Source organism: Heptranchias perlo, chromosome 18 (assembly GCF_035084215.1).
Source record: "Heptranchias perlo isolate sHepPer1 chromosome 18, sHepPer1.hap1, whole genome shotgun sequence".
NCBI classification, from domain to species: Eukaryota; Metazoa; Chordata; class Chondrichthyes; order Hexanchiformes; family Hexanchidae; genus Heptranchias; species Heptranchias perlo.
The window spans coordinates 59,826,946-59,846,244 of NC_090342.1; the positions used below are offsets into that span (position 1 = coordinate 59,826,946).

The window sequence follows — 19,299 nt, forward strand, 5'->3', positions numbered from 1 at the left end:
CAGCTCCAACAACACTCAAGAAGCTCGACACCATCCAGGACAAAGCAGCCCGCTTGATTGGCACCCCATCCACCACCCTAAACATTCACTCCCTTCATCACCGGCGCACTGTGGCTGCAGTGTATACCATCTACAGGATGCACTGCAGCAATTCGCTAAGGCTTCTTCGACAGCACCTCCCAAACCCGCGACCTCTACCACCTAGAAGGACAAGGGCAGCAGACACATGGGACAACACCATCTGCATGTTCCCCTCCAATCACACACCATCCCGACTTGGAAATATATCGCCGTTCCTTCATCATCGCTGGGTCAAAATCCTGGAACTCCCTTCCTAACAGCACTGTGGGAGAACCTTCACCACACGGACTGCAGCGGTTCAAGAAGGCGGCTCACCACCACCTTCTCAAGGGCAATTAGGGATGGCCGGTGACGCCCACATCTCATGAACGAAAAGAAAAAAAGCTTTTGTCCTGCACCCCCTTTAAAACTATACCATTTACTTTATATTGCCTCGCCTCATTCTTCCTCCCAAAATTCATCATTTCACACTTCTCTGCCTTAAATTTCATCTGCTATGTTTCTGCCCATTTCACCATCTTAAATTTGTGTCCTCTGCTTCCTCAACCCTCTGCCACTCTCTCTGTCCTCCTGAAGTCTGTTACTATCCTCCACATTGTTTACTACATTTCCGAGTACTGGAGACTGCGTCCAGTTCTGGGCTCCACACCTCAGGAAGGATATACTGGCCTTGGAGGGGGTGCAGCACAGATTCACCAGAATGATACCGGGACTAAAAGGGTTAAATTATAAGGACAGGTTGCACAAACTTCCTTTGTTTTGTTGCACAACCATCCGTTTAGACAGTTGAGGGGTTAATCGATCAATCGAGGTGTTTAAAATAATAAAAGGATTCAATCGAGTAGATGTGGAGAAACTGCTTCCTGTGGTAGGGGAGTCCAGAACAAGGGGGCGCAATACTAAAATTACAGCTACACCGTTGCGGTGTGAAATCAGGAAGCACTTCTTCACACAAAGGCTAATGGAAATCTGGAATTTTCTCCCTTTGCTGAAATACTGCATCATTGTTTGAAAATACATAGAAGTTACAACATGGAAACTGGCCATTCAACCCAACCAGTCCGTGTCAGTGTTTGCCCTCCACACGAGCAAATAGTCCTAATCATATTTACCTTTCCTTCAACCCCTTTCCCTTCATCCACCAATCCAATCTAATGTTGAATATTGACACCGTTTTTGCCTCAAACACTAACCCTGGAAGTGAATTCCACAGCCTCACAACTCTCTGTGTGAAGACATTTCTCCTGCCCTCTGTTCTAAATCTCTCTCAGTCAATCTTGTACCGTGGCCCCTTGCTCTTAACCTCTCAATCATAGAATTGTTACAGCACAGAAGGAGGTCATTCAGCCCATTGATCCTGTGCTGACTCTTTGTACGAGCAATCCTACTGGAGCAAAACTGCTGGAAACAGTCTACTTATATCTTCCCTGTCCCATCCTTTCATAATTTTAAACACTCTGTCATATCGCCCCATAATTTGTATGGTTTTAATGAAAAGCTCAATTGGCAATGGCTTCCTGAATGTTAGAGACTAGTACACGAGCTTGCCTGAGTCACAGCACTTGATTTATCTGGGGCGGAGCATTATCTGACCTGCGACCTGTGTGTAGGTACAAGTAAAAGGTCACGGTCAGTGTGATGGCGCCAGTGCCTCATTAACATACAGGCCAGGCTCTTGTACTGTTGCAGGTGCCAACCTGCAATTTGTGGCCCATTTCCTTTAATGGGAAGTACATCGTGAGCTGTGGAACATGCATGGCAAACCCCAGCCCCTATTTTAATTGTAACTCCCTCCTCTCTCAGGTGCAATGATGTTCATGTCCTAACATCTTTGACAGAAAAAACATGGGCAGCGCTACCTGGGAGCACACAGTGATACGGTGCCCAACAGGCAGAGTGATACGGTGCCCAACAGGCAGGGTGATACGGTGCCCAACAGGCAGGGTGATACGGTGCCCAACAGGCGCGGTGATACGGTGCCCAACAGGCAGAGTGATACGGTGCCCAACAGGCAGAGTGATACGGTGCCCAACAGGCAGAGTGATACGGTGCCCAACAGGCAGAGTGATACGGTGCCCAACAGGCGCGGTGATACGGTGCCCAACAGGCAGGGTGATACGGTGCCCAACAGGCGCGGTGATACGGTGCCCAACAGGCGCGGTGATACGGTGCCCAACAGGCGCGGTGATACGGTGCCCAACAGGCGCGGTGATACGGTGCCCAACAGGCGCGGTGATACAGTGCCCAACAGGCACAGTGATGTAGTGCCCAACTTCCTGATGGGTTGTGACCCGGAAGTGGTCACTGCTCAGGCACGAAACTAAACCCAGGAATCTCTCCCCTCACAGGCAGCAGAAATTTACTTTCCCTCAAAAACCAACAAGCAACAATAAATACAGAAAAATAACTTAACCAATCAGAAAGGGCTTTTACAAACTGACATTTGTCACCCAGAAACATCACTAATAACATCAGGGCAATCGCTGCACTTAGTCAATTGTACATCAAAACACTCTTGTGATCAGGCACTACAAAAGTGAAAGACTTTCTTTTTATTTCCAATCATTTGGCCCAGAAGAAAGTGTTTGCTGGTATGTACTGCCAGCCTCAATTCAATTCCATCCTCCCCCATTGTATCGTGAATCCAGTTATTTATTCAGAAATCCTGCATCACTTGTCCACCTTTGCTCCTCTCGCAACAGACTCCGCAGTTCAGTATTCATCGTTGAAAGGATACTCTGGGTGATCACTCCACCTACAGCAACAGAACCGAGAGGGATGGGTTAGGGTGAGACAACAAAATGCATGTCCAGGCCAGGCTCTGCCAGTGGTACAGTTGGCAGATTGTGTGTGACTGAGCCAGACAGACCATAAGGTCCTGGTTTTACTTTCTAGTTTGCACTGAGTTAGTTGATTTCAGTTGAATGGTAATAAAGATGGTCCAGTTGACCTCAGTTCCAATGGAGTAGGGAGAGGGAAATCCACCTTCTCCTGATGGTTATTCAGTGATTGCTGGTGGAAAGTATTGTTGTCGGGCAAGTCTAGGACTGGGATTGGATAAGATTATCCTGATCAGTATGGACCAGTGCCACACCAAATGGTGCATCTATCCACTGAACCATCAGGGTTCGGTGGGAGGAACAGTAATAATTAGTTATTTAAAACAATTGGAGGCTGCATTAGCTGTAAAAGGTAAGGTTCATGACAGTGATTCCTAGTTTAACAGATGAGAAGCTTACATTAAAAGTTCCACATATCGCTCGTTTCTGTTGAGAGCACTGATCATTTTCATTTCTTCATCCGTCAAAGAAAAGTCAAAAATCTAAGAAATTAGAGAAAAATTAGAGACTGTGAGGAAACAAGGGAGGAATTCACCTCCATATTGGATAAAAGTTATGAGTCTGCTGCTGCCTCTCAAATTATTCATCACCTTGACATTTGGCCCCAGTATAGTTTCCAGCTTGGCCCCACTGGGCATCTCACTCCTGATGACCTCTCTCCCCCCCTGACCTGATGTCCTCTCTTCCCCCCTGGATGTCCCTCGACCTCCGCGTCCCCGGCCTTGCCGGGTTCTTCGGCCTTTTGCAGCCCCCACCTCCCTGTAGATATCGGGGACCAAGTATCGTCACGCAGTCCCTGAGTCCAACTCTTTCTTTCTCAGACCTCAATGATGATTTTCCTGCTTTAATTTCTCTCTTTGTTGAAACAAGGATGATACCAGAACTGAGAGTTGATACCCATCAGGAAGATTGAACAGGCTGTGGCTCTTTTCTCTCGAAAAGAGAAGGTTGAGGGGTGACCTAATTCGGTTGCATAGTGGTTATGTTACAGGTTATGTTACAGGACTAGTAATCCGGAGACATGGGGTCCGATTTTCGGATGGCTGAGCGGGTGCATTGGCGGCAGGGGGGCTCCTAAAATGGCGGAATCCCAGAGCGGGTTCAGAGCCCAGCTCCAACCCGCTCACTTCCGGGTTCCCCAATGAAAGGTTTGGGCACGTGCAGCTCCCGAATGCGGGACTCCCACCGCCAATTAAAGCCGGCGGGATGCTGCTTTACATAGTTAGTCAGATAGTTGAGGTACTTGAGAGACCTCATTGAGTGGAGATTTTGGCAGGGGTGCAATTTTGAAGGATCCTCAGCGTGTTTCCCGTGCTGTGGGAAACACTCCCTGTTGGAGCAGACGTGTTTCAGCCAGCAGCCAGTGGGAGATGCAAAGGATTATTTGACAGGTGGGAAAACCTCATTTATTGCAGCAGGGAACTCTGTCACTTCAGACAAAGCTTTGGCTGCAACACCTTTGTCTTTCCACTCAAAATTATTGATTTATACCCTAAACTGTGCTGTGCAAACACATTTACCTACTTTGCGGACCCCCTCAAACTCACACCGTCAGGATGGGGGGCACCATGGCTGCATTCATCACTTCATCCGAGGATGAGCAACATCACCATCCTCGCCAGGCATGGCGTCCACCTCCGCCACGTGGAGCTCCACAACACAGTGCTGCACCACAGGCACCTACACAAAATAGTCGTGCAACTACACATACACCCACTGTAGGGTGACCCAATGGGTGGCATCAAGTGTGGGTGTTCATGGTGAACCTCATGAAAGGGACTTATTACACAAGCCAGTCAAGAATGGCCATGACGTGGCAGTAGTGGTGACAATAATAATATTTAATGTGCCATTAACAAAAATCAAATATAAATAAAAAACATGACAAACCGTCAAACACCCTTGTGCATCCCCTCTGTGCTCACAAAACCTTCGCCTTACACTTACGACTACTCCTACATGGTGCATCCCCTGTTGGTTCAGCAGAGGTAGTGGCAGGTTGCTCTTGTTCATGCCCTGACCGATGAGATGCTTTGGGCCGACGCCCTCTGGGTTTTGGTGCCTGTGAGGGCCCCTCCAAAGACTGCTCCACTTGTACCTGTGCAGGGGCAGACTCGGCCACCTGGAGAGGGGGCAGCATTGCATGTACTGGTTGAGAGGGGGCAACGGGTGAGACTTGGGGACGCTGCTGCCATCCCGCCTTCCTGCTAATATCAGGGCCATGAGTTCAAATCCCACCACAGCAGCTGGGGAATTTAAATTCAGTTAATTAAATAAAATCTGGAATAAAAAACTATTATCAGTAATGGGGACCATAAAACTACCGGATTGTCGTAAAAACCCATCTGGTTCACTAATGCCCTTTAGGGAAGGAAACCTGCCGTCCTTACCCGGTCTGGCCTATATGTGACTCCAGACCCACAGCAATGTGGTTGATTCTTAACTGCTCTCTGAAATGGCCTAGCAAGACACTCAGTTGTAAAATCTCACTACAAAAAGCCACATGGACTGCAGCAGTTTAAGAAGGTGGCTCATCACCACCTTCTCAATAGTAATCAGGGACAGACAATAAATGCCGGCCTTGCCAGTGATGCCCACCATGTTCCCTCTAATAAAGACCTGATGGAGGTCTTTAAGATTATGAAAGGGTTTGATAGGGTAGATGTAGAGAAGATGTTTCTACTTGTGAGGGAGACCAGAACTAGAGGTCATAAATATAAGATAGTCAGTAATAAATCCAATAGGGAGTTCAGGAGAAACTTCTTTACCCAGAGAGTGGTGAGAATGTGGAACTCACTATCACAGGAGTAGTTGAGGCGACTCGTATCGGTACATTTAAGGGGAAGCTAGTTCAGTACATGAGGGAGAAAGGAATGGAAGGATATGTTGATAGGGTGAGATGAAGAGATGTGGGAGGAGGCTCGTGTGGAGCATGAACACCGACATGGACCCGTTGGGCTGAATGACCTGTTTCTGTTCTGTACATTCTATGTGATGTAACACTTTGAAGCAAAGATTTACCTCAGTGTAAAATACTTTTAAAGAAGGTTTTACCTCAAAGTTCTGTTTGATGCGCTCTGGGGTAAAACTTTTTGGAATGACTACAATGTTACGCTGAACTTGGTAACGCAGGGCCACCTGGGCACTCGTCTTCTTGTACTTTGCTGCCACAGCGTTTAGGACAGGGTCGTCCAGCAAAGCGGGAATCTTGGTGTTCACCCTGCAGATAGAGACAAGCACTTTGTTAGTTTTAAAAAAGTCCTCCTCCAATTGTCTCTCCCAAATGGACCACTTCTGTTTAGTACAATTCCTTAGGCACCAGCCATTCTGCATCTATGAGCCTTGTTAGTGAGTGTTATTGATCCGTGGAGGGCATCACAACCAAGCTGACCCTGTCCTCACCCAATGTCCACTCACACGCACGCTCACACTCACACGCACACGCACAATCACACGCACACTCACGCTCTCACTCACGCACACTCACGCTCTCACTCACGCTCTCACTCACGCTCTCACTCACGCTCTCACTCACACTCTCCAGAAGGGAACTTTGAGCAAAGATCAGCGGTAGGAACTCAGGTCCATTTTCCGACCCTGGGGTATGGTTACTGAGGCTGATTGCAGCATCCCACCTGTTAGCATAACTGTGATTCGTGAACTGAGCACAGAGTGGGAATTGAACTTAGGATTTTCTGGGTCTGTACGGCTCAGCAGCTTACAAGAAGAGACACCCATTTATGTTGTGGTCCTGTGTTTTGAGGTGCTCCTATGTTTTGAGGTGCTCCTATGTTTTGAGGTGCTCCTATGTTTTGAGGTGCTCCTGTGTTTTGAGGTGGTCCTGCGTTTTGAGGTGGCCCTGCGTTTTGAAGTGGCCCTGCGTTTTGAGGTGGCCCTGCGTTTTGAGGTGGCCCTGCGTTTTGAGGTGATCCTGCGTTTTGAGGTGATCCTGCGTTTTGAGGTGGTCCTGCGTTTTGAGGTGGTCCTGTGTTTTGAGGTGGTCCTGTGTTTTGAGGTGATCCTGCGTTTTGAGGTGGTCCTGCGTTTTGAGGTAGTCCTGCGTTTTGAGGTGGTCCTGTGTTTTGAGGTGGTCCTGTGTTTTGAGGTGGCCCTGTGTTTTGAGGTGGTCCTGTGTTTTGAGGTGATCCTGTCTTTTGAGGTGATCCTGTGTTTTGAGGTGGCCCTGTGTTTTGAGGTGGCCCTGTGTTTTGAGGTGGCCCTGTGTTTTGAGGTGGTCCTGTGCTTTGAGGTGGTCCTGTGTTTGAGGTGGCCGTGTTTTGAGGTGGTCCTGTGTTTTGAGGTGATCCTGTGTTTTGACGTGATCCTGTGTTTTGAGATGGTCCTGTGTTTTGAGGTGGTCCTGTGTTTTGAGATGATCCTGTGTTTTGAGGTGATCCTGTGTTTTGAGATGGTCCTGTGTTTTGAGATGGTCCTGTGTTTTGAGGTGGCCCTGTGTTTTGAGGTGATCCTGTGTTTTGAGATGGTCCTGTGTTTTGAGGTGATCCTGTGTTTTGAGATGGCCCTGTGTTTTGAGGTGGCCCTGTGTTTTGAGGTGGCCCTGTGTTTTGAGGTGATCCTGTGTTTTGAGATGGTTCTGTGTTTTGAGGTGATCCTGTGTTTTGAGGTGGCCCTGTGTTTTGAGGTGGTCCTGTGTTTTGAGGTGGCCCTGTGTTTTGAGGTGGCCCTGTGTTTTGAGGTGGCCCTGTGTTTTGAGGTGGTCCTGTGTTTTGAGGTGGTCCTGTGTTTTGAGGTGGTCCTGTGTTTTGAGGTGGTCCTGTGTTTTGTGGTGGCCCTGTGTTTTGAGGTGGCCCTGTGTTTTGAGGTGGCCCTGTGTTTTGAGGTGGTCCTGTGTTTTGAGGTGGTCCTGTGTTTTGAGGTGGCCCTGTGTTTTGAGGTGGTCCTGTGTTTTGAGGTGGCCCTGTGTTTTGAGGTGGTCCTGTGTTTTGAGGTGGTCCTGTGTTTTGAGGTGGCCCTGTGTTTTGAGGTGGTCCTGTGTTTTGAGGTGGCCCTGTGTTTTGAGGTGGCCCTGTGTTTTGAGGTGGCCCTGTGTTTTGAGGTGGCCCTGTGTTTTGAGGTGGTCCTGTGTTTTGAGGTGGCCCTGTGTTTTGAGGTGGCCCTGTGTTTTGAGGTGGTCCTGTGTTTTGAGGTGGCCCTGTGTTTTGAGGTGGTCCTGTGTTTTGAGGTGGTCCTGTGTTTTGATGTGGCCCTGTGTTTTGAGTTGACCCTGTGTTTTGAGGTGGCCCTGTGTTTTGAGGTGGTCCTGTGTTTTGAGGTGGCCCTGTGTTTTGAGGTGGCCCTGTGGTTTGAGGTGGTCCTGTGTTTTGAGGTGGCCCTGTGTTTTGAGGTGGCCCTGTGTTTTGAGGTGGTCCTGTGTTTTGAGGTGGTCCTGTGGTTTGAGGTGGTCCTGTGTTTTGAGGTGGTCCTGTGTTTTGAGGTGGTCCTGTGTTTTGAGGTGGTCCTGTGGTTTGAGGTGGTCCTGTGTTTTGAGGTGGCCCTGTGTTTTGAGGTGGCCCTGTGTTTTGAGGTGGTCCTGTGTTTTGAGGTGGCCCTGTGTTTTGAGGTGGTCCTGTGTTTTGAGGTGGCCCTGTGCTTTGAGGTGGTCCTGTGTTTTGAGGTGGCCCTGTGTTTTGAGGTGGTCCTGTGTTTTGAGGTTGTCCTGTGTTTTGAGGTGGCCCTGTGTTTTGAGGTGGTCCTGTGTTTTGAGGTGGTCCTGTGTTTTGAGGTGGTCCTGTGTTTTGAGGTGGTCCTGTGTTTTGAGGTGGCCCTGTGTTTTGAGGTGGCCCTGTGTTTTGAGGTGGTCCTGTGTTTTGAGGTGGTCCTGTGTTTTGAGGTGGTCCTGTGGTTTGAGGTGGCCCTGTGGTTTGAGGTGGCCCTGTGTTTTGAGGTGGCCCTGTGTTTTGAGATGGCCCTGTGTTTTGAGGTGGCCCTGTGTTTTGAGGTGGCCCTGTGCTTTGAGGTGGCCCTGTGTTTTGAGGTGGCCCTGTGTTTTGAGGTGGCCCTGTGTTTTGAGGTGGCCCTGTGTTTTGAGGTGGCCCTGTGTTTTGAGGTGACCCTGTGTTTTGAGGTGGCCCTGTGTTTTGAGGTGGCCCTGTGTTTTGAGGTGGCCCTGTGTTTTGAGGTGGCCCTGTGTTTTGAGGTGGCCCTGTGTTTTGAGGTGGCCCTGTGTTTTGAGGTGACCCTGTGTTTTGAGGTGGCCCTGTGTTTTGAGTTGACCCTGTGTTTTGAGGTGACCCTGTGTTTTGAGGTGGTCCTGTGTTTTGAGGTGGCCCTGTGTTTTGAGGTGACCCTGTGTTTTGAGGTGACCCTGTGTTCTGAGGTGGCCCTGTGTTTTGAGGTGGCCCTGTGTTTTGAGGTGGCCCTGTGTTTTGAGGTGGCCCTGTGTTTTGAGGTGGCCCTGTGTTTTGAGGTGGCCCTGTGTTTTGAGGTGACCCTGTGTTTTGAGGTGGTCCTGTGTTTTGAGGTGGCCCTGTGTTTTGAGGTGGTCCTGTGTTTTGAGGTGGTCCTGTGGTTTGAGGTGGTCCTGTGTTTTGAGGTGGCCCTGTGTTTTGAGGTGGCCCTGTGTTTTGAGGTGGTCCTGTGTTTTGAGGTGGCCCTGTGTTTTGAGGTGGTCCTGTGTTTTGAGGTGGCCCTGTGCTTTGAGGTGGTCCTGTGTTTTGAGGTGGCCCTGTGTTTTGAGGTGGTCCTGTGTTTTGAGGTGGTCCTGTGTTTTGAGGTGGTCCTGTGTTTTGAGGTGGCCCTGTGTTTTGAGGTGGTCCTGTGTTTTGAGGTGGTCCTGTGTTTTGAGGTGGTCCTGTGTTTTGAGGTGGTCCTGTGTTTTGAGGTGGTCCTGTGGTTTGAGGTGGTCCTGTGTTTTGAGGTGGCCCTGTGTTTTGAGGTGGCCCTGTGTTTTGAGGTGGCCCTGTGTTTTGAGGTGGCCCTGTGTTTTGAGGTGGCCCTGTGCTTTGAGGTGGCCCTGTGTTTTGAGGTGGCCCTGTGTTTTGGGGTGGCCCTGTGTTTTGAGGTGGCCCTGTGTTTTGAGGTGGTCCTGTGTTTTGAGGTGGCCCTGTGTTTTGAGGTGGCCCTGTGTTTTGAGGTGGCCCTGTGTTTTGAGGTGGCCCTGTGTTTTGAGGTGGCCCTGTGTTTTGAGGTGGCCCTGTGTTTTGAGGTGGTCCTGTGTTTTGAGGTGGCCCTGTGTTTTGAGGTGGCCCTGTGTTTTGAGGTGGCCCTGTGTTTTGAGGTGGCCCTGTGTTTTGAGGTGGCCCTGTGTTTTGAGGTGATCCTGTGTTTTGAGGTGGCCCTGTGTTTTGAGGTGGCCCTGTGTTTTGAGGTGACCCTGTGTTTTGAGGTGGCCCTGTGTTTTGAGGTGGCCCTGTGTTTTGAGGTGGCCCTGTGTTTTGAGGTGGCCCTGTGTTTTGAGGTGGCCCTGTGTTTTGAGGTGGCCCTGTGTTTTGAGGTGGCCCTGTGTTTTGAGGTGGCCCTGTGTTTTGAGGTGACCCTGTGTTTTGAGGTGGCCCTGTGTTTTGAGTTGACCCTGTGTTTTAAGGTGACCCTGTGTTTTGAGGTGGTCCTATGTTTTGAGGTGGCCCTGTGTTTTGAGGTGACCCTGTGTTTTGAGGTGGCCCTGTGTTTTGAGGTGGTCCTGTGTTTTGAGGTGACCCTGTGTTTTGAGGTGGCCCTGTGTTTTGAGTTGACCCTGTGTTTTGAGTTGACCCTGTGTTTTGAGGTAGTCCTGTGTTTTGAGGTGGCCCTGTGTTTTGAGGTGACCCTGTGTTTTGAGGTGACCCTGTGTTCTGAGGTGGCCCTGTGTTTTGAGGTGGCCCTGTGTTTTGAGGTGGCCCTGTGTTTTGAGGTGGCCCTGTGTTTTGAGGTGGCCCTGTGTTTTGAGGTGGCCCTGTGTTTTGAGTTGACCCTGTGTTTTGAGGTGACCCTGTGTTTTGAGGTGGCCCTGTGTTTTGAGGTGGCCCTGTGTTTTGAGGTGACCCTGTGTTTTGAGGTGGCCCTGTGTTTTGAGGTGGCCCTGTGTTTTGAGGTGACCCTGTGTTTTGAGGTGACCCTGTGTTCTGAGGTGGCCCTCCCTTCTGATACAGAGCTGGAAAGCAAATGAGGCTGTGGACATGAAAAAAAGAAAGAACTTGCATTTATATAGCGCCTTTTACAGTCTCAGGACATCCCTGTGAACTTTATGGCCAACTAAGTATTTTTGAAGTGTAGTCACTGTTGGAATGTAGGAAATGCAGCAGCCAATTGCACACAGCAAGATCCCACAAACAGCAATGAGATAAATGACCAGATCACCTGTGTCAGATATTAGTTGAGGGATAAATGTTGGCCAGGGCATCGGGTGAACTCCTTTGCTCTCCCTTAAATAGGGCCGTGGGATCTTTAATGTCTACCTGAGAGGGCAGACGGGGTCGAGGTTCAACTTTTCAATCGAAAGACAGCACCTCCGACAGTGCAGCACTCCCTCAGTACTGACCCTCCGACAGTGCGGCGCTCCCTCAGTACTGACCCTCCGACAGTGCGGCGCTCCCTCAGTACCGACCCTCCGACAGTGCGGCGCTCCCTCAGTACCGACCCTCCGACAGTGCGGCGCTCCCTCAGTACCGACCCTCCGACAGTGCGGCGCTCTCTCAGTACCGACCCTCCGACAGTGCAGCGCTCCCTCAGTACTGACCCTCCGACAGTGCGGCCCTCCCTCAGTACTGACCCTCCGACAGTGCGGCGCTCCCTCAGTACTGACCCTCCGACAGTGCAGCGCTCCCTCAGTACTGACCCTCTGACAGTGCAGCGCTCCCTCAGTACAGACCCTCCGACAGTGCAGCGCTCCCTCAGTACCGACCCTCCGACAGTGCAGCGCTCCCTCAGTACCGACCCTCCGACAGTGCAGCGCTCCCTCAGTACCGACCCTCCGACAGTGCAGCGCTCCCTCAGTACCGACCCTCCGACAGTGCAGCGCTCCCTCAGTACCGACCCTCCGACAGTGCAGCGCTCCCTCAGTACCGACCCTCCGACAGTGCAGCGCTCCCTCAGTACCGACCCTCCGACAGTGCAGTGCTCCCTCAGTACCGACCCTCCGACAGTGCAGCGCTCCCTCAGTACCGACCCTCCGACAGTGCAGTGCTCCCTCAGTACTGACCCTCCGACAGTGCAGCGCTCCCTCAGTACTGACCCTCCGACAGTGCAGCGCTCCCTCAGTACTGACCCTCCGACAGTGCAGCTGGGGGAGTCTTGTGTTTACCCAGTTGTTCAACAATTGCTGTTGGTCACAGATTCGATCTTGCAGAGTGAAGGGGGTGAATTTACAACCTGACAAACCGGCTTCTGATATCGAACCACGTTAAGTTATCCGGTCTCAACCAGCGCAGCAACTGAGGCACTATGACTGACCTTGATCAGCCGGTCGCACTCACTGTCTAGGCTCACACATGAAGCATGGTCAGTCGGGTGAGAGGCCTGTGGAACTGTACTCCAGCAAGGAGTCAGCATCTCAGAGAGGAGGGGAGAAGAAAGCCACGAGACTGCTTACCAGGTGGAGTCACGGCAGGTTCCCAGGGGGCTGTAGCCCACAATGACAATGCCATGGGAGTCACAAAATTCCTTTAACTTGAGCTGAATAAAGTACGGGTGACATTCGACCTGAGCAGAAAAAGACAAAAAGAAAAAGCCTCTTGTAATTTTGACCAGTGGACACAGATATTGGCCTTATATCATTCCGTGTAAATTACACTCAGTATGAAAGGCACTCAGTCTGGCTCAGTGGTCGCACTCTCACCCCAGGGTCACCAGGTTGTGGGCTTAAGTCCCACTCCAGGACTTGAGCACATGATCTAGGCTGACACTCCAGCACAGTACTGAGGGAGTGCTGCACTGTCAGTGGTGCTGTCCTTCAGATCAGATGTTAAATGAAGGTCCCATCTGTGCGTTCCAGTGGTTCAGTTGAATGTTAAAGGCTGCTGGGCAGCTTTGAGGTTAGAATCATAGGATTTCACAGCACAGAAGGAGGCCATTTGGTGCATCATCTCTGTGCCAGTTCTCTAAGTCCCTTTCAGATGCCCTTTCCCCATTAGGTCCATTGCTCTCTCTGAAAGAGTATTCCCTTAGCCCCATTCCTCTGCCCTTTTCCCATTCCCTTTTACATTTTTCTTTCCAAAGTTATTATTGAATCTGCTTCCACCGCCCTTTCAGGCAGCGCATTCCAGATCATCACATCTCGCTGAGTAAAAAAATGTTTCCTTATGTCGCCTCACCATGAGAGTAACTTTTCCCACTGGTGGGGGAGTCTAGGACAAGGGGACAGAACCTTAAAATCAGAGCCAGGCCATTCAGGAGAGAAGTTCGGAAACACTTCATGCAAAGGGTGGTAGAAATGTGGAACTCTCTCCCGCAGAGAGCAGTAGATGTTAGCTCAATTAATAATTTTAAATCGGAGATCAAGAGATTTTTCTAGCCAAGGGTATTAAGGGATATGGAGCCAAGGTGGTTAAATGGATACAGATCAGCTATGATCTCATTGAATGGTGAACAGGCTCGAGGGGCTGAATGGCCTCCTCCTGTTCCTATGTTCCTTTGTTCTATGTTCCATGCAAATAGATGAAAGGAAGGGATGTGGTGTTCAGAAAAAGGAGGTTTGATTGTGTTCACTTTGGAATTTACTGCAATAAAATAGAACTGCACTGGCCTGGCTCTCTGTTATTGATTGAGATTACAGTCATACAGGAAAGGGTGCCGACATCTTCACTCAGATAATGATTATTGACACGGTCGTGTAGGGTCAAAGAGGGAAGTGGGGGGAAAGAGGTGAGGCTGTGATGTCTAAGGTGGAGTGTATTACACAGGAGACCACAGGTGTGCTTTGATTACCCCTTGCAGTAAATGCTGCCCGAGTCTTCTTTGCTCCATTCTGTGCTGCTCCTCCTCATCCTCCTTGATAATAGCAGACAAGTATATGCCCATAGGGAATGCCACACCTGCTCCTGAGAAGCCCTCACTGCGGGTAGGGGAGGGTGGGGCAGGTCCTGAAATAGGCAAAGTGGTCTGACCTTGTCAGAATAAATGAGAAACGAGTCCAGGTGTGTAAAGGCAGAATGAGACCAGCTGGTCCTGGCAGCTGCTGCATTCACTGCCTGACGACATCAGCGGGAGGCTCCATTGATTCTGGTGGTCAGGCTGCATTTGAATCAAACAGGCGAGCTGCCGGTCTTTCTGACGCTGCTTATTGGCAGCTCAGTGTTTGGGAGGGTGGGAGATCAGGTGGGGCAAGCGCTTATCATAGACCTGCAGCAACATCTTAAAGGGGTAGGGTTGGAAACATAGGGCATTAAATGGAGCAGCAGGTTTCAGCAGCAGGGACATTTTATGAGTGCACACAGCAGCAAGCAGATGAATTAGGCAGAAAGCCTTTAAGGCTCAGAACTGTCAAGAGACTGAATTAAAAGCCAATCCTGCTGCCAGCTTATGCTCACTACAGCTAAGGATCCCATTAAATCGCGCTGTAAATGACTATCTCCCAATCCGTACCACCCATGATTTGTGGGTGTGTTGAGGGAGTAAGGATGGCAGCACTAATTGATCTGAAAATGGCACTCAGGTTCCTGATAACTTCAGTTAACCCCTATTTGAATATTTGAGAGCCCCGCCTGTTTCTAGTTGGAGTCTGACCACTAAAATCGAAGTCCAGTCCATGAATAGATCACTCTCTGTGTGAAGAACAACCTGAGGCTGAACCAGACTGTTTGCAACCTTGGCGTCCTATTTGACCCTGGGATGAGCTTCCAACCCCATCTCTTCACCATCACCAAGACCGCCCACTTCCACCTCCGTAACATTGTGCGTCTCCGCCCCTGCCTCAGCTCATCTGCTGCTGAAACCCTCACCCATGCCTTTGTTGCCTCTAGACTTGACTATTCCAGTGCTCTCCTGGCCGGCCTCCCACCTTCCACCCTCCATAAACTTGAGCTCGTCCAAAACTCTGCTGCCCGAATGCTAAGTCACACCTAGTCCCGTTCACCCATCACCCCTCTGCTCCCTGAGCTGCATTGTCTCCTGGTCCGGCAACACCTTGATTTTAAAATTCTCATCCTTGTTTTCAAATCCCTCCCTATCTCTGTAACCTCCTCCAGCCCTCCGAGATCTCTGCGCTCCTCCAACTCTGTGCATCCCTGATTTCCTTCGCTCCGCCATTGGCGGCCGTGCCTAGGCTCTAAGCTCTGGAATTCCCTCCCAAAACCTCTCCGAATCTCTACCTCTCTCTCCTCCTTTAAGATGCTTCTTAAAACCTACCTCTTTCCTGTCTTATTATCTCCTCATGTGGCTCGGTGTCAATTTTTTTCTGATAATGCTCCTGTGAAGCGCCTTGGGATGTTTTACTACATTAAAGGCGCTATATAAATGCAAGTTGTTGTTGTTGATATCAGTCCTAAAGTTATCTTTTACTCGTGGGAACTTGTGTCCCACTGTCCTACTCCCACATTTTAATTTAACATATTATTCTGGATTAACCTTTTCCATACCATTTACTTTCTTATATCCCTCTATAAGATTACAGCACAGTGTATAGAGAAGATAGCAGAGCGCTGCCCTATAAACCACAGCAGTCCTCCTTGGGAAAAAGCTCATTTACTACCATGAAATCCCCAGTGCAATGGCTCTGTGCTGGGACTTATGCCAGTTTTACATCAGACAGTCTTGTGTAAAAGATGTGGCTGAGGCCCAGTATCACAGGTGAAGCTTTATCTTTCCTCAATATCAACCCACTATTTTCACAATACCACGGTTACTGTCCAACTGATTAGGCAGAAAGGATCTTGTTTTCATCCTCCTGCAAACAGTGTCACCTCTGACAATGCAGCAATCCCTTGAGACTGCATTGGAGAGTCAGGCTAGATAATGCACTCAATCCCTGATCTGGGCCTTGACCCAAATCCTAGAAATGCAGAAGCATGAGTGCACGAGCCAAGCTGCACTAGAATGATCAACACTAGAGCCTTTTTTTAACAGAATGCTTCAGAATATCTTAACAGTGGTGATTAGTGTACAGGGCACCGAATTCTGATTATCTTCTGGCAATGTAAGTGTGTTTTTTTAATTCCTCTAATGGTCTCCTTCCATTCTAATGGTTTGGACTTGGTGTGATGCCTCAATTGTTGAATAGTCTGCGGCTACTGCCTAGGCTGACTATCACATTTCAGGCTGTTTGACCAATTTGCCACAGATGTGTTACTTTTAAACTAAAATGAGTTTAAAAACACCCTTTGCAGCATGAAGCTTTGCTGATGATGAAAACCATTCAAACCCCAGCTGAATTGTATTGTCCTGACTCAAACCTTGGAAATTATGGTCTGTAGGGCTCCATACCACACTGCAGGACGCCATAGCCCTGAAATTCACAATGTTCCTTTTGGTCCATCACAGTAACTCTCATAGGACACCAGTGGAAAACCCTCCCCCCAGAAATAGTAGAGACTCGTTGTGACTGGGTTCCGCCAGGTCTCGGCCATTTTCTGGGATGTTTTGCCATCTCCTGCTGGATTTAAGGCAGGAGACACTCAGTTCTGATGATCTGGAGTTCACTTTACCTCATCTCCATATGTAGATAGGGATGAGACAGAGTGCAGTTTGCACAGTATATCTGCTGGAATAGTTAGAACGACAGCAACATGTCACAATCGGTTGTCAATGGACAGTACCTGGTTCACTGCTGGCTTGTACTTCAGGCCTGGTTTGTTCAGGATTTGCTCCAGCTGCCTGCGATTGAAATTTGACACACCGATTGACTTCACCAGACCAGCATCTTTACACACCTCCAGGGCCTAACAAATAAAAAGCCTTTTCACTTTCATTATACCATTGCCATCACTTGCAACATCCTATGTCCTAATCTTGTGAAAATGTTTTCATCAAATAATTCATTGTGCGAAGGGCCGTATATCATGAAATTCAACATGCTGGAAATTGCCTATCTTCACATCTCATGGTAAAAACACGTGCAAATATGGAATTATAATCATATACCCGGGGTCACAATAATATACCCGGGGTCACAATCATATACCCGGGGCCACAATCATATACCCGGGGTCACAATCATATACCCGGGGTCACAATCATATACCCGGGGTCACAATAATACACCCGGGGTCACAATCATATACCCGGGGTCACAATCACATACCCGGGGACACAATCATATACCTGGGGTCACAATCACATACCCGGGGTCACAATAATACACCCGGGGTCACAATCATATACCCGGGGTCACAATCATATACCCGGGGTCACAATCATATACCCGGGGTCACAATCATATACCCGGGGCCACAATCATATACCCGGGGACACAATCATATACCCGGGGTCACAATCATATACCCGGAGTCACAATAATATACCCGGGGTCACAATCATATACCCGGGGACACAATCATATACCCGGGGTCACAATCATATACCCGGGGACACAATCATATACCCGGGGTCACAATCATATACCCGGGGACACAATCATATACCCGGGGTCACAATCATATACCCGGGGACACAATCATATACCCGGGGTCACAATCATATACCCGGGGTCACAATCATATACCCGGGGCCACAATCATATACCCGGGGACACAATCATATACCCGGGGTCACAATCACATACCCGGAGTCACAATAATATACCCGGGGTCACAATCACATACCCGGAGTCACAATAATATACCCGGGGTCACAATCATATACCCGGGGTCACAATAATACACCCGGGGTCACAATCATATACCCGGGGTCACAATAATATACCCGGGGTCACAATCATATACCCGGGGCCACAATCATATACCCGGGGTCACAATAATATACCCGGGGTCACAATCATATACCCGGGGCCACAATCATATACCCGGGGCCACAATCATATACCCGGGGACACAATCATATACCCGGGGTCACAATCATATACCCGGGGTCACAATCATATACCCGGGGCCACAATCATATACCCGGGGACACAATCATATACCCGGGGTCACAATCATATACCCGGGGTCACAATAATACACCCGGGGTCACAATCATATACCCGGGGTCACAATAATATACCCGGGGTCACAATAATATACCCGGGGCCACAATCATATACCCGGGGTCACAATAATATACCCGGGGTCACAATCATATACCCGGGGCCACAATCATATACCCGGGGCCACAATCATATACCCGGGGACACAATCATATACCCGGGGTCACAATCATATACCCGGGGTCACAATCACATACCCGGGGTCACAATCATATACCCGGGGTCACAATCACATACCCGGAGTCACAATAATATATCCGGGGTCACAATCATATACCCGGGGTCACAATAATACACCCGGGGTCACAATCATATACCTGGGGTCACAATAATATACCCGGGGTCACAATCATATACCCGGGGTCACAATAATATACCCGGGGTCACAATCATATACCCGGGGTCACAATAATATACCCGGGGTCACAATCATATACCCGGGGTCACAATCATATACCCGGGGACTCCATCATATACCCGGGGACACAATCATATACCCGGGGCCACAATAATATACCTGGGGACTCCATCATAAACCCGGGGACACAATCATATACCCGGGGTCACAATCATATACCCGGGGACACAATCATATACCCGGGGACACAATCATATACCCGGGGACACAATCATATACCCGGGGCCACAATCATATACCTGGGGCCACAATCATATACCTGGTGCCACAATCATATACCTGGGGCCACAATCATATACCCGGGGCCACAATCATATACCCGGGGCCACAATCATATACCCGGGGCCACAATCATATACCTGGGGCCACAATCATATACCCGGGGACACAATCATATACCCGGGGACACAATCATATACCCGGGGTCACAATCATATACCCGGGGCCACAATCATATACCCGGGGCCACAATCATATACCTGGTGCCACAATCATATACCTGGGGCCACAATCATATACCCGGGGCCACAATCATATACCCGGGGCCACAATCATATACCTGGGGCCACAATCATATACCTGGGGCCATAATCATATACCCGGGGCCACAATCATATACCCGGGGCCACAATCATATACCTGGGGCCACAATCATATACCTGGGGCCACAATCATATACCCGGGGCCACAATCATATACCTGGGGCCACAATCATATACCCGGGGCCACAATCATATACCTGGGGCCACAATCATATACCCCGGGCCACAATCATATACCCGGGGCCACAATCACATACCTGGTGCCACAATCATATACCCGGGGCCACAATCATATACCTGGGGCCACAATCATATACCTGGGGCCACAATCATATACCTGGGGCCATAATCACATACCCGGGGCCA

The 19,299-nt window shown here is 49.5% G+C and overlaps 1 protein-coding gene across 2 annotated transcripts in view; it reads right to left on the reverse strand.

Annotated features, from left to right (window-relative positions):
• Positions 1 to 2,613: 2,613 nt before the first annotated feature.
• The window catches only part of LOC137334900 (aldo-keto reductase family 1 member D1-like), a 216,747-nt gene continuing 200,061 nt past the window's right edge, over positions 2,614 to 19,299 (reverse strand). For both annotated transcript variants that reach the window (XM_067999982.1, XM_067999984.1), the window contains 5 exons: positions 16,586 to 16,708; positions 12,427 to 12,536; positions 5,976 to 6,141; positions 3,321 to 3,403; positions 2,614 to 2,836 (listed from right to left, as the gene is read on the reverse strand). In XM_067999982.1, the coding sequence (XP_067856083.1) occupies positions 2,794 to 2,836; positions 3,321 to 3,403; positions 5,976 to 6,141; positions 12,427 to 12,536; positions 16,586 to 16,708 (525 nt within the window). In that variant the 3' untranslated portion in view covers positions 2,614 to 2,793. The remainder of the gene's footprint in view (positions 2,837 to 3,320; positions 3,404 to 5,975; positions 6,142 to 12,426; positions 12,537 to 16,585; positions 16,709 to 19,299) is intronic.